This window comes from Morus notabilis, unplaced genomic scaffold (genome assembly GCF_000414095.1).
Source record: "Morus notabilis unplaced genomic scaffold, ASM41409v2 Scaffold784, whole genome shotgun sequence".
In the NCBI taxonomy this organism is placed as follows: domain Eukaryota; kingdom Viridiplantae; phylum Streptophyta; class Magnoliopsida; order Rosales; family Moraceae; genus Morus; species Morus notabilis.
Genome location: NW_010368042.1, coordinates 36,092 through 48,686, shown reverse-complemented (window position 1 = coordinate 48,686; position 12,595 = coordinate 36,092). Strand labels below are relative to the sequence as shown.

The 12,595-nt window shown below is 36.3% G+C and overlaps 2 protein-coding genes across 4 annotated transcripts in view; both read right to left on the bottom strand.

The window, feature by feature from the left end:
• Window positions 1-3,368, bottom strand: part of LOC21394048 (ATPase family AAA domain-containing protein FIGL1) — a 5,582-nt gene extending 2,214 nt beyond the window's left edge. The window contains exons 1-7 of the mRNA XM_024176049.1: window positions 3,105-3,368; window positions 2,234-2,372; window positions 1,762-2,136; window positions 1,184-1,419; window positions 655-782; window positions 432-550; window positions 263-355 (exon numbers count right to left, since the gene is read on the bottom strand). Of these exons, the coding sequence (XP_024031817.1) occupies window positions 263-355; window positions 432-550; window positions 655-782; window positions 1,184-1,419; window positions 1,762-2,136; window positions 2,234-2,372; window positions 3,105-3,364 (1,350 nt within the window). The 5' untranslated portion in view covers window positions 3,365-3,368. The remainder of the gene's footprint in view (window positions 1-262; window positions 356-431; window positions 551-654; window positions 783-1,183; window positions 1,420-1,761; window positions 2,137-2,233; window positions 2,373-3,104) is intronic.
• A 1,054-nt stretch (window positions 3,369-4,422) lies between these two features.
• LOC21394047 (SWI/SNF complex component SNF12 homolog) lies at window positions 4,423-7,359 on the bottom strand. 3 transcript variants are annotated; one of them, XM_024176032.1, is made up of 3 exons: window positions 7,143-7,359; window positions 5,107-7,021; window positions 4,423-4,892 (listed from the first exon to the last, which is right to left on the bottom strand). In XM_024176032.1, exons 2-3 carry the CDS (start codon window positions 6,663-6,665, stop codon window positions 4,820-4,822), a joined length of 1,632 nt encoding a protein of 543 aa, XP_024031800.1. In that variant the 5' UTR covers window positions 6,666-7,021; window positions 7,143-7,359; the 3' UTR covers window positions 4,423-4,819. The 3 variants fall into 3 exon arrangements, with proteins under 3 accessions (XP_024031800.1, XP_024031801.1, XP_024031799.1); XM_024176033.1 differs by having other exon boundaries at window positions 7,153-7,359; XM_024176031.1 differs by having other exon boundaries at window positions 5,107-7,359.
• Between the last annotated feature and the right edge of the window lie 5,236 nt (window positions 7,360-12,595).

Genomic DNA, 12,595 nt, shown 5'->3' with positions numbered 1-12,595 from the left:
GGGAAAGAGGTCCCCAAGATCACTTTCTGAATGATTAGATAAAATGCAGGAAAGTCCAGATAAATATAAAATCTAACAACAATGATGGTAGTGTTACCTCAGATTACAGTAAAAACATTCTTGTTTCCTTAAAAAAAAAAAAAAAGATTTCAACTTCAACATATCTAATCAATTCAATTGTTTTTTTTTTCAGAAAGATGAATGAAAACAAAAAACTTGTAGAGGAACCACATACTATAAAGCTAACAGAAATAACACATACCCACTTGCTCGTCAGTGAACTGGCAGATATGTAAAAGAAGGTAGCTTTCGCCTCTCCAGCTATGGCTTTTCCAATCATTGTTTTGCCTGTTCCCTAAAGCACAACAGGTGTACACGTCATTGGCCAAAAATGCATGTGCCCCTGCTGCTGAAGAGAAATCAATACTTACTGGTGGACCAAAGAGAAGAAGTCCTTTTCCAGGAGAACGACATCCTCTAAATATATCAGGACGTAATAAAGGCCATATCACCATTTCTGTCACACATTTTTTAGCATGCTCCAGACCAGCTGCAAATATTTTTATACGTTTTAACGTTAATCAGGACAGCTTCAGAAACAGAAACACGTAGGACAACTTGAAACTCTGAAGGCATTTTGAAGCAGCATATTACCAATATCATCCCAACGAACATTGGGATCCTTGTCCATAATCTCATTGCTAACATGTTCAAGGAGACGAGGCTCCAGATTTCTTAATTTTTCTGGAAGCTCGCCATCAGGACCACATAGCATGTCCAAACTAAGATCAACATACTCAACACTTTAGTAATTTTCCATCATCATCAAAATCCAAAACTATAATGAACGAGGGGAAAGGAGGAAAATCAGGGTGAGGGGCAATGGACAAAAGGTTACATAGAACATGTAAAAAAATATATTTCTAGAATCAAATAAAACTAAAATTCAGCCTACTTCCGATAAGAGAAACAATTACTAAGAAGGTATTCAGGTTGAAATTCAAAGGGCTAGTAATGTTAAAAGTATATTATGTAGACAAACTAATGTGCTGAAACTCCTCATGCCACTTCCAAACAAATTATAGTAGATAAAACCAATGAAACCAAACAACCGTGATTTGTGTGGAGCATGTAAGGTTAAAATTTTTGAACAATACCTGTACTACCATCCCACACCACTTACCATCTCTTTGTTGTGTCATCTAATGTGTCCTCAGTCTTTCCAGCAATTCGTGAGGTCACATTTCCTGAGTTGCCACTATTGGATCTGATAGGGGGAATAAAATTACCATGAACACCGCGGCGTGAAAACCCATATGGTCTCCCACCATAACCCCTTGATGCATTACCATCACTCTGTAGAGAGACAGAAGAATTTGGTGATCCAGATAACCCTCTTCTTTGCCTTGCATCCATTTCCTATTTATGGAGTTCAAAAGAGAAATTAGGTCAGAATTAATAAGAAATAGATGATATACATAAAGTTAACCAAAGTTCCACGAGAACTAATTATACATCGACCAAATAAAAAGTACTTCTTTGCATGGCTAGAGGACAGTGCATAATGAGTTACTTCTACCTAAACTATGACTGATAAAGTTCTTCTATTTTATAGAATCAAACTAATCCATACAGCAGCAATATCAAGGAAATAGGGGTTTTAACGTGAGAGAAGCAGAAAGTGAAAAAGCGTCTCCTCAGGCTTGGCATGGTACAAACATCAAAACTGAGAAAAATTGCTGTGAGAAGTGTGAAGCATACTAATTTTGCTTTCGCAGTCACAAATCCATTGCCATTAGCGGCAGCATTTTCTTCAGTGCTTGAGGGGGAATTCATCTTGGGGCTACTAATGTCCACCTGCACACGTTTTGCTCCCAGGGCATTTCCATAAGCTCTTTCTTCCTCTTTGGCTTTTTGATAAGACAAGGAAGTTTGACCTTTGATTTGCTTGTTAAATGGCATCGGCTTTTCTACCATAATGCAGTCCCCGCAACTGCTACTTCCAGAGGTCAAATAGTTCTTGGATGTGCCATTACCTTCCCTTGAGATGTTGTTTCTGAACAATTTCATTTTTGCTTGATTCGTAGTTTTCAACACCTTGCTACTCAACTTATCCTTCGTCTTCAATTGATCTTCCTGAGGTGAAAAGAGTTCTTAATTAGCATGAAAACATAAATGTCAAGAAAATGCGTTAAGACAAACCATATAAAATTAATGTTTGGAAAATTAATACCAATTCATTTACAGCCATTCCCCTTGGCTGCTGAACAAGAGCTCGAAAGTATTTCGACTGCTTAATCTTCTCAATGTCAATATCTACTCCTGTGCTGAAAACACATCCAGGAGCTTTCTTTGCCAGCTCAAATGCTTTTCTGGAGGAATATACCATTCAAACTATTACCAATTTTAAGGAGAAATCTAAAGCAACACAAAATGCAGCTTCGTAACACCAAATGTAGCTTTGAAACGCTTCTTAACCATTCAGAGATCGAGAAAATTGATTGCAAACGCCATTGTGCGTATCTCAAGTCTGACATCGTTTCTACGACTACCTTATTCAGAATAAAAGCACTGCAAAGTTACTTTCTGAGTAAATCTACTTGAAAATGCACCCTGAGACCTCTATCTTAGATATTGTTACTATACTATTAATTATGTGAGCAATTGAGCTCAAAATAGTGGACATGAAACTAAAATTCTTACTTGGCTTGTCATCTCCCAAACGCTTCCAATTTAGAACTTTCAATCTCCTTAAAAGAATTCATATCAACAAATCTCCAGCAGAATGTTTAGGTCCAAAATAAAAAACACATTGAACAAACCAAAATGAAAACTTAATGAAGTGCTAAGACTTGAGAGATCCAGAAGTTGATCTTCATCACCTTCCAATTGAAACCACTTTCCATGAAAATCAGACTCAGGAAACTCAGAAACCAAACCAAAGAATAAAATTCAAGAACCACGAGACTTAATTCTCTAGAATTCGAGTTTCATCTTCAAATTCAAATCACTTTCCATGAAAAGAATTGTACTTAGAAACCTAAATTCCAAAATGTTCAACAATACAGAGAGAGAGAGAGAGAGAGAGAGAGAGAGACGCGCACCGATCGGAATCGTGAACGAGGGCGCGGCGAGCGGAATCGACATTGGAGAGAGCTTGGCGGCGGATGGGACGGAGGAAGGAGTGGTCAAGGTCGGAGAGAGATTGGGAGTCGAGGAAGCCAAGGAGGCGGAGCCCCAGGACATGAGCCGCCGAGAAGTCGCGCCTCTCGAGGGCGGCTTCGGCGCCGAAGAGGAGCGAATGGAGCCTCTTGAGGTTGTCGTCCACTTGCTTCCGCCAGGACAACTCCTCCGCTGCCGTCATAACCGGCGCCGGCGACGACGAACCACTCTCTCGCTTTCCTTCTTGCTTTCCCGCCATTTTTTCCATGTACTTTTCGTTTTCACCTTCTCAGACAGGAAGTCGAAGCCTTTAAAAACCACGGAGGAACGCGCAGTTTTATTGTCGTTTGGCTTTTCTCATCCATTTTCCGTTTCTTGTCATAACTCTCGATTAGAACCGTTGTTTGGTTTTCTTCTTCATGTCGCTGTCGTTTTACATTTTTTCTTATTTATTGTTGTTTTTAAAATGTACTCGGTTTTTTAAGTTTTCTGTCGTTTTTAAATTTATTGCTGTTTATAAGGTTTGTCTTTTTCTTGTTTTCATCTTTCTATATGCTTTCGTCGGTTTGCGTTCTTTTTTTTTTTTTTTTTTTTTTTTTTTTTTTTTTTTTTTTTTTTTTTGAGCAGCCATCTTTTGTTGTTGTTTTCCTTGAATGTTGTCGTTTTTTGTTTTCCGCCATTGTCTAATTTTTAGGTTGTTTTAATGTTGTCGTTCTTGTGGAGTTATTGGGTTTTTTTGTCGTTCTAAACTATATCGTTTTTTGTTTTATGTCGTTTTATATGTTGCTTTCGTTTTGTCTATCTATAATATTGTCGCTTCGATCTTAGCTTATGTCGCTTTAGTGTTGTCGTCGTTTTATGTGTTCTTGCCGTTCTCTCTTTGTTATGGTCGTTTCAAGCTTACTGTCGGTTTAAGATGTTTTTATCATATTACCATCAAAACGCGTTCAATATAATTGAACATGGTCGCAGGCATAGTCAAATGAGAATTCCGCAACTACACCTTAACAGTGTAGAGTTTGAATCGCCCCATCCCCAATTTCAACAGAAAACCAAAAAAGCCTAAACCGCAATAAAGATTTCTTCTTTGATCTTGTTTGCAAATATTTCGACATTTTAAACTCAAAGACCAAAGTTATACAAGGAAATAACTGAAATAACTATATTAATCGCGACAGCAATAATATAATAATTCCTGCCAAAGACAATCATAAAAAACAAGTCTCTATCAGAGCTTCCGTTGTTCTTTTGATCACCTAATGGAGAAAAGAAACCAACCATAACAACCATCCTAATGACATTAAACAGCGCATTTCAACAAATAATCCAAAATTTTTCTTTTGTCGAAGCCAACATGAATTACACAAAATAAGGCTTCTTAAACAGAAACAGAGTACAAACAACATTTCCTACAATTACAAATCAAGCACATATATAGTTATCGTTTCTCTATTTGTACATAAACCATAATCAGCACAGAAGCAAGGATAACTATCAAAAGGAGCTACAAAGACTATTATCTGATTTCCTAGGCAAGAATCGTAGTCATATAATAGAATGCTTCATCTTCCAGAAAGTACGCCAACCTTAGTTCTCAAGTGAAAGGTCTAATAACCAGAATGTCCTTTCAACAGCTCAAGAATCAGCTTCACCCGCTTCACGTACTTCCCGGAGCATCACTTCCGGTAACCGGCTTGCGGTTCAAATAACGGATGACCGCATCTTCAACCCTGATACAATTAATGACAAATTAATGCATGCATGTATGTATGTAAATGCACACACATATGAAGCATCTGACCATGAGAAAGATTTTGGAAACATAATGTTAAAAGCACTTCAAATTGGTTGACTTCTGGTCAAATTTATACATGAGCACCAGAGGATTATATGTATGGATGAGCTTAAAGATAATCAACGACGACAAAGAATGAATGAGCTTACCATGGTTGATTGAAGAAATCTGCGCGGCGTTCTTTTTCAGCACTGCGACTTCCTTCTCCAGTTACAAGCTTCAGATCTTTGCTCTGGGATTCAATCAACGTGTTAATAAATTCCACTGGTGACTGGCTAAAGCCCAGGAAAAAGGCCCGCCTCCTACGGTGCTCGTGGATTTTTCTTATTGCTGCACATATAGCTTCATCGCAGGAATCAATCTCTTTGCACTTCTCTGCATTGGCCAACAGAACAGACAATTCTCTCTGAATAGGGAAAGGCACATCAACCAACACATCATAGCAAGCAGTTCCGACCGGACTGTTTCCCGAAAGCTTGATCTTGTGCTCCAAATGTATAGGCTGTGGAGGGAACAAATGCTGAGATATCTTCTGTGAGACCATGGTGAATTTCATCTTATCTTCCCCGAAAACTTTCTGGAGGGGTGGATCGCAATTGAAAAAAGAAGGGTCATGTGGGTTCTGCAATTTCCTAGCCTTTACATACTGCCAAATAGCGGCTATTATTCTCGGACGGGTATCAACCTCAATACCAAGAACATCCACTAGAGGTTGTGAGAGCTTGAACTTCTCAGGCACATAGTTCATTTCCAGCCGTATATTCACAGTAAACTCTTTATCCCCCTTTCTCCTCACCTCAAAGCCCTCATGAGGCGCAGGAGTTCGTGCATTTTCCCATATAATAATGTGATTATCAGGATATAGTCTCTGGTCCAACGAAATGGTTACTCTTTTGAAGAACGAGGAGAACTTGGGGTAAAGGGGGTTTGTCTTCTGAACCACACCAGGCTGATCAGGATCAATCCCATCTTCCAAAAGCCGCCCAACAATCTTAAGAGTCCAAGTAGGGGGCTCAGCATTTGGCTTCTGCGGTATCGTCCTAATCTGGTTAGCAAAAGTGTTGAACACATAAATTCTAAGGGTTTTCTGGACACAATGAGGGGTCTTGAGCGCCTCTTGGATGTCAACTTTCTTTCTGTTGAGAGCAGCATCAACACGAGCCTCGAACTCAAGAAGCTGTGTGTAAAGAGCGGATTCGGGAAGAATGGCAGCCACTTTGTCTTGCAACTGCTTCTCAGGAAGCTTCTGCTTCTTTCTACGAGCCGCTGCAGGGGTGAGCTCCATGGTCCTCAACGGCGACATCATGGTGGGAGAGGTAAGACCGGGAGGGCGTACAGGAGGCTTCTGAGGAATCCGTTTCATGCCTGCACTGCCAGTGTTCGACAGGCCGGGCGAAGACCCCATATTAGCAATTCCTTGATTCTGATTAAGGGTCAGCCCCTGCGCCTGCAAATGAGCTTGGAACTGAGCATGAGCTGCTTGAACCTGAGCTTGGGCATGTGCCTGAGCTTTTGACTGTGCCTGGGCAATGGCCTGTGCTTGGGATAACTGAAACTGATTTTGAAACCCAGCAGCAATTTGTGCTTGAGCTTGTGACTGCGGAAAATTCGGGTTTCCACCCATATTTGGGGCTACCATATTCGCATTACCAAAGGGTGATGAAGAGGCCCCAAGGCTCTTTGGTGGGTTATTACTATTAGCTGACATAATTGTACTCAAGCCAAAAAAAACAAAAAACAAAAATCTAAATCCAGCAAAATTCTAACTTACTACATTCAAAACCTGAATTCCAATAACAAAAATACTAGACCCCGTAAATAAAGAAACAAGCATGAAACTTTACGCAATTTTTTGCAGCGAGAAACGGAAAAGGTTCAAAATTTCAGGAAATTCAAACCTCTGAGACCTTGAAAAGCTCCAAATCTATAGGAAACCACTGTGGATCGAGAAAGAACTTTAAAACACGAACTGGGTAAGAAACCCTAGCGCGAGATGCTCTAAATTAGAAGCGAAATATGCCGAATTGGTGAGCTTAAGAGAATACCCGGATCATGGAAAAGCTCCTACATAAACATTTCTTCAGCAATCAATTGAGATTTGGGGAAGTGGACGAAATGGAAAATCAGGGAATTGGAGAGAGACAGAAAGGAGTTGAAACGAAATAAGAGACGAAATGGGAAATACCGAATCTTACAGAGTGTGAGGACTGGAGCAGTGCAAGGTTTTTGAGCTTTCTGGTTGTTTTGCTTTCGTCCACCTGAGGCCGGCGAGTGTGATCCAAGACTGGCCCCCTCTGTACTTTTTCCCCTCATGCGTGATTGGGTTCCTAATTCCTACAAGGAAAAGGCAAAATGGCCAAAACTCCTTTTTTTTTTCTTTTTTTTTTTTTTTTTTAATAATGAGATCACTATGCTGGCACATGCATATTAGAAATATACCCGATCTTTTTAGGCAACATTTACCGTGGAACACTCTAAAAAAATTCACTAGTGAGATTCTTAGTTGTTAGATTAATTTTTTAATGGTTAGATATGTATAATTTGTATTAAAAAAATTTATAACTTATCACATAGAGCTATTTTTATTGTAAATTTGATCGTTAAAAAATTAATCAAATTATAAAAATAGTGTTCACCAATAGGTTTTTTGAGATATTCTACTATCATTTTTATAACTGTTAAATTTACTTATGAAATTATTTATGTAATATATATATATATTTTTATTTTGATGTGATTTTAATTAATATAACAAGTCAGAAACATAAATACTGATATGAGATGCTATCATAAAAAAGATCCTTTAAAAGTGTTCAATAAATAAAGAATTTTACGCTAAGTACGTAAAAATAAGAGAACATTAGGTGATGATCGGTTTGACCACCCTTTTTTAATTAATGGCAGATCTTTTTTTTAATAGTTTGATCGATTTTTTTCTTTTAGATAATTATCTTTTTTTACCGTGATCAACCAATGATTTATCAGTGATAAATTAGTGTAATATTGATTTTAATTAACTTTTTCATACTTTAATATACGAGTTTAGTAAATATATTTATTATTAATAAGAAAAATTATTAAACTTACTATTAAAAGTGCATGAATTTAAATATTATTACTTACTCTTAATTAATATCTTTTTATTAATATAGTTATTTAATTAAAAATAGTATTAATTAAAAATAAAGAGTAAAATTTAAGATCCATACATTTTAAAAGAATATATGTCAATATAGAACTATCACAGGTTCTTAAGTTATGCTTCTGATTATATCACATATATCATTGAATAAATGCACAACTAAGAAAAGCGAATCATGATTTTGTAGTTCTATCAGTTGAATTATTACTTTCTAAAAGCATAAAACAAAAAAGTTATAAGTAGATATTACTATAAGGATCTTCAGGAGAAGATAATATTAGTCCCAGTTAAATTATCATTTTTTTTTATAATTAGTTAAATCATCATTAGCATATATAATTATTAGATATATATATAGATGTAGAGATAGATATGCACATGTATATTGACTACCTACGTGGTATCAAAGAATGCTAATTATTTATAGGAACACTATGCAAGACGACGGTCTTCATTGTGAGTCCCAGCCCAAAACCAAAAAGAACTCCCACTTAAGCCCTTCACCAGTGGTGCTCATTCCCCCTGTCAATTACTTATTCCTCATTTCGTCCAGTATAATATATATATATATATATGCACATAATTTTCCCTTATTTTTTAACAAGTGACGTTTGGTCTCTCGATTTTTTTCCTAATCAATTAATTTTTTTAACATGTTTGGCCCCTCATAATAAGATTGATGGTGGTTACAAAATAATAACGTTGTGTAAGAAAAATTTAGATTTGGGAGGATGAAAAGAATATAGAAAGCAAGAAGAGGGTTTGAGGCGTATAGGAATACTTTCTTTTAAGATTTTATTTGCCCTCACTTCTTAAAGTTTGCTAATGAGTTTTAATGGTAAATTACTCCCAAGATACAACAAACCCTTGAACACAATATCCAGCAAAAATATTGAGTTCCAGAACAATAATAAATATGTATTTTCTGAATACATTAATTAAAGACAGGGATGCATCTATCCTCTTTAATCGTTACAACCTTTCACATAAAGATACATTTTCCAATTTGAAGGTTATCTTTTATATGCTGATGCACTTATAATAATAGTTATTTCTATTGTTAATAAGTACTCAGATATGTGAGAAAACATATCATAAATGGATGCAATGGTTCAAGATCTTTTCAGATCACTAAAACACACGACAACACGTTTTCCGGTAGCAATTTGTGCTGCAGCGGATGACATTCACGCTGCAGCGCTCGGGCTTCGCAAAACAGACCCGAGAGGTCTGTTTTGTGCGCGCTGCAGCGCTTCCAATTTTTGTGATATTAAAATTGAGAGATATATTACAATCTCTCTAACAATCCCCCACTAGATTGTAATATTTCTTCAGAATTAACAACGATAAATACATACATACATGAAGGTATCTTTCGATTTTAACCTTCACTTAGTGACTATACTTCAAAGTATTCACAAGACAATAGTGTGCTTTGCATTAAACTTTGTCTCTTAAGCAAATACCGAAAATATATCACATATGTGTTATCCTAGACTTAAAAATTATTCCAATCGTTTAGCACTATTCCGGCCTTGTGCTCTATCTTGGATTCATGAACATTTACAAGACTAAACCAAGGTCTTGTTAGGAACGGCACCATTCCTTATGTTCACTTAGGTGAAGTTTGAATTATATCTCTAGCTACTATGAGACTCGAACTCCATTAAGAGTATAAACTCAACCTCAACCACGTAGCTATTTTTGCACCGATATCTTGGAAGGGACTAATTAAAGTTCGGCGCTAACCCGGTCACATAACAATAATTTGTTCTTACCCATTTAACTATGGAATAGCGGTACAACTATTACATAGTTGGGTTACCATCATTGGTGACTCTTTCAAAGAAAGGTTTCAGTCTCATTCCACTAGATGTTTATTTGACTAAGTCTCTTGAAAGACCTTTCGTCAAAGGATCCGCTAGGTTCTTGTTTGTCATAACATAAACAATATTAATAACACCATCGGTTATTAATTGTTTAGCATATTCATGTCTCAAGCTAATATGTCTAGATTTTCCATTATAAACTTTGTTATAAGCTCTAGACAAAGTAGCTTCACTATCACAGTATAAAGAATTAGATGGCATCGGTTGTGGCCACAACTCAATATCAAGCAATAGATTTCTTAGCCATTCTGCTTTTTTGCCTATAGCGGCAAGTGCTATAAACTCACTCTCCATCGTAGAGTGAGTTATGCACGTTTGTTTCTTAGAAGCCCAAGAGACGGCTCCTCCTGTAATTGTGAAAATCCAACCGGATGTGAATTTATTATCACTTGCACTTGTTATCCAACTTGCATCCGAGTACCCTTCAAGTACGGTCGGATAGTCATTATATGACAAACCCAAGTTAATAGTTTTTTTAAGATAACCAAGTACTCTTCCAATTGCATTCCAATATTCAATACCCGGGTTAGTCGTGAACCTAGACATTTTGCATACCGCAAATGCTATGTCAGGTCTTGTACAATGTATAGCATACATTAAGCTACCAATTGCACTAGCATATTCAAGCTGTGCCACCGCTCTACTTGCATTATCTAGTAATTTAATACTAGAATCATATGAGGTATTTGCTTCTTTAAACTTCAAATGAATGAATTTAAGAAGCATATTCTCAATATAATGAGATTGACACAACGAGTAACCCCCATTATGCTTCCTTACTCTTACACCTAAGATAATATCTACCTCACCAAGATCTTTCATCTTAAATTGTGAAGTTAAATATTTCTTGGTATCATTTACCCCTTGCATGTTTGTTCCAAAGATAAGCAAGTCATCAACATATAAACATATTATCACACTAAAACTATTTGTAAATTTAGAGTATATGCATTTATCCGCATTATTATGCTTAAAACCATGAGATAAAATGACATTATCAAATTTCTCATGCCATTGTTTTGGTGCTTGCTTTAAACCATAAAGTGACTTGACTAACTTGCAAACCTTCTTTTCATTTCCAAGTAGTACAAACCCTTCGGGTTATTCCATATATATTTCCTCATCAAGATCACCATTTAGAAAAGCCGTCTTAACATCTATTTGATGCACATACAAATTGCATATTGATGCAATTCCAAATAGCACTCTTATGGATGTCAATCTAGCTACCGGAGCATATGTATTGAAATAGTCTATACCACACTTTTGTTTAAAGCCCTTAGCTACTAATCTAGCTTTGAATGTTAGTATAGACCCATCGGTATTGTACTTTCTTCTAAACACTCATTTGTTGCTTATTGGTTTTGATCCCGGAGGAAGATCGACCAAGATCCAAGTTTGAATCGAGATAATCGAATCCATTTCATCATTCACGGCCTCTCTCCAAAAGGAGGCATCCCTTGAAGACATAGCTTCATTAAATGACTTTGGATCTTCTTCTATATTAAGCAACAATGGTATTTTATTAAGTACACCATTTCTATCTCTTTCAACCAAAAAGATTAAAGCTTGAGATGAAATAAAATCCGGTGCTAAGTCCTTTTATTTTCTTTCACGTTGACTTCTTCTCGGTTCGAAAGATGTCATAAACTCTTTCCTTTTATTAGTGGAGGTACCGGGAATGTCAACATATGGTCGATTAACATTAGATTCTAATTTAATGGAAGAATCAAGGCTAAACTTATTCTCAACAAATTCAACGTCTCTTGATTCCACAATAACATTAGAATCTAGATTCAATAATCTATAACCCTTGGAATTTTCAGCATAACCTACGAAAACACTTCTATTTCCTCTAGCTCCTAACTTTGATGATTTAGGGTCAATCATTCTATAGAAAGCTAGACAGCTCCACACCCTTAAATACATCAAGTTTGGTTTTCTTCCTTTCCATACTTCATATGGAGAGACATGTGTTTTCATAGATGTAATCCTACTGTGAACATGACATGCTATAAGTAAAGCTTCCCCTCATAAATTATTAGGCAATTTAGCATTAAGAAGCATAGAGGTAATCATATCGGTAAAAATTCTATTCTTTCTTTCAGCCAATCCATTTTGTTGAGGAGTAAAAGGGGCTGACTTTTGGTGAATAATTCCATGCTCTTCACAGAAAGCATCAAATTCATTTGAGAAATATTCACCACCTCTATCACTTCGAACCATTTTGATCTTCTTGTCTTTTTGGTTCTCAATGTCAGTCTTATATCAAAGGCTTCATCTTTTGTTCTAAGTAAATACACATAAGTGTATCTAGAACAATCATCAATAAAAGTGATAAAGTATCTCTTTCCTCCTCTAGTCAAAATTCCATTATACTCACAAATATCGGTATGAATCATATCCAATATTTGAGTATTACGTTCGGCTCTAGGAAAAAGGTTTCTTAGTCATCTTTGCTTGTATACAAATTTCACACTTATCATTTTTAATATCTTTGCAATTAATCAAATCATGTTTAGACATATATTTTAAAGATCTAAAATTTAAGTGTGCTAAACGTGCATGCCAAACATCAAAAGAATCAACAATATTAAGAGAATTCAC

Coding starts and splice junctions, on each gene's coding strand:
- LOC21394047 (XM_024176031.1), bottom strand. CDS start 6,665: ATGTCAGCTAATAGTAATAACCCACCAAAGAGCCTTGGGGCCTCTTCA. Junction 4,893..5,106: donor GATTTCTTCAATCAACCATG/GTAAGCTCATTC, acceptor TAATTGTATCAG/GGTTGAAGATGCGGTCATCC.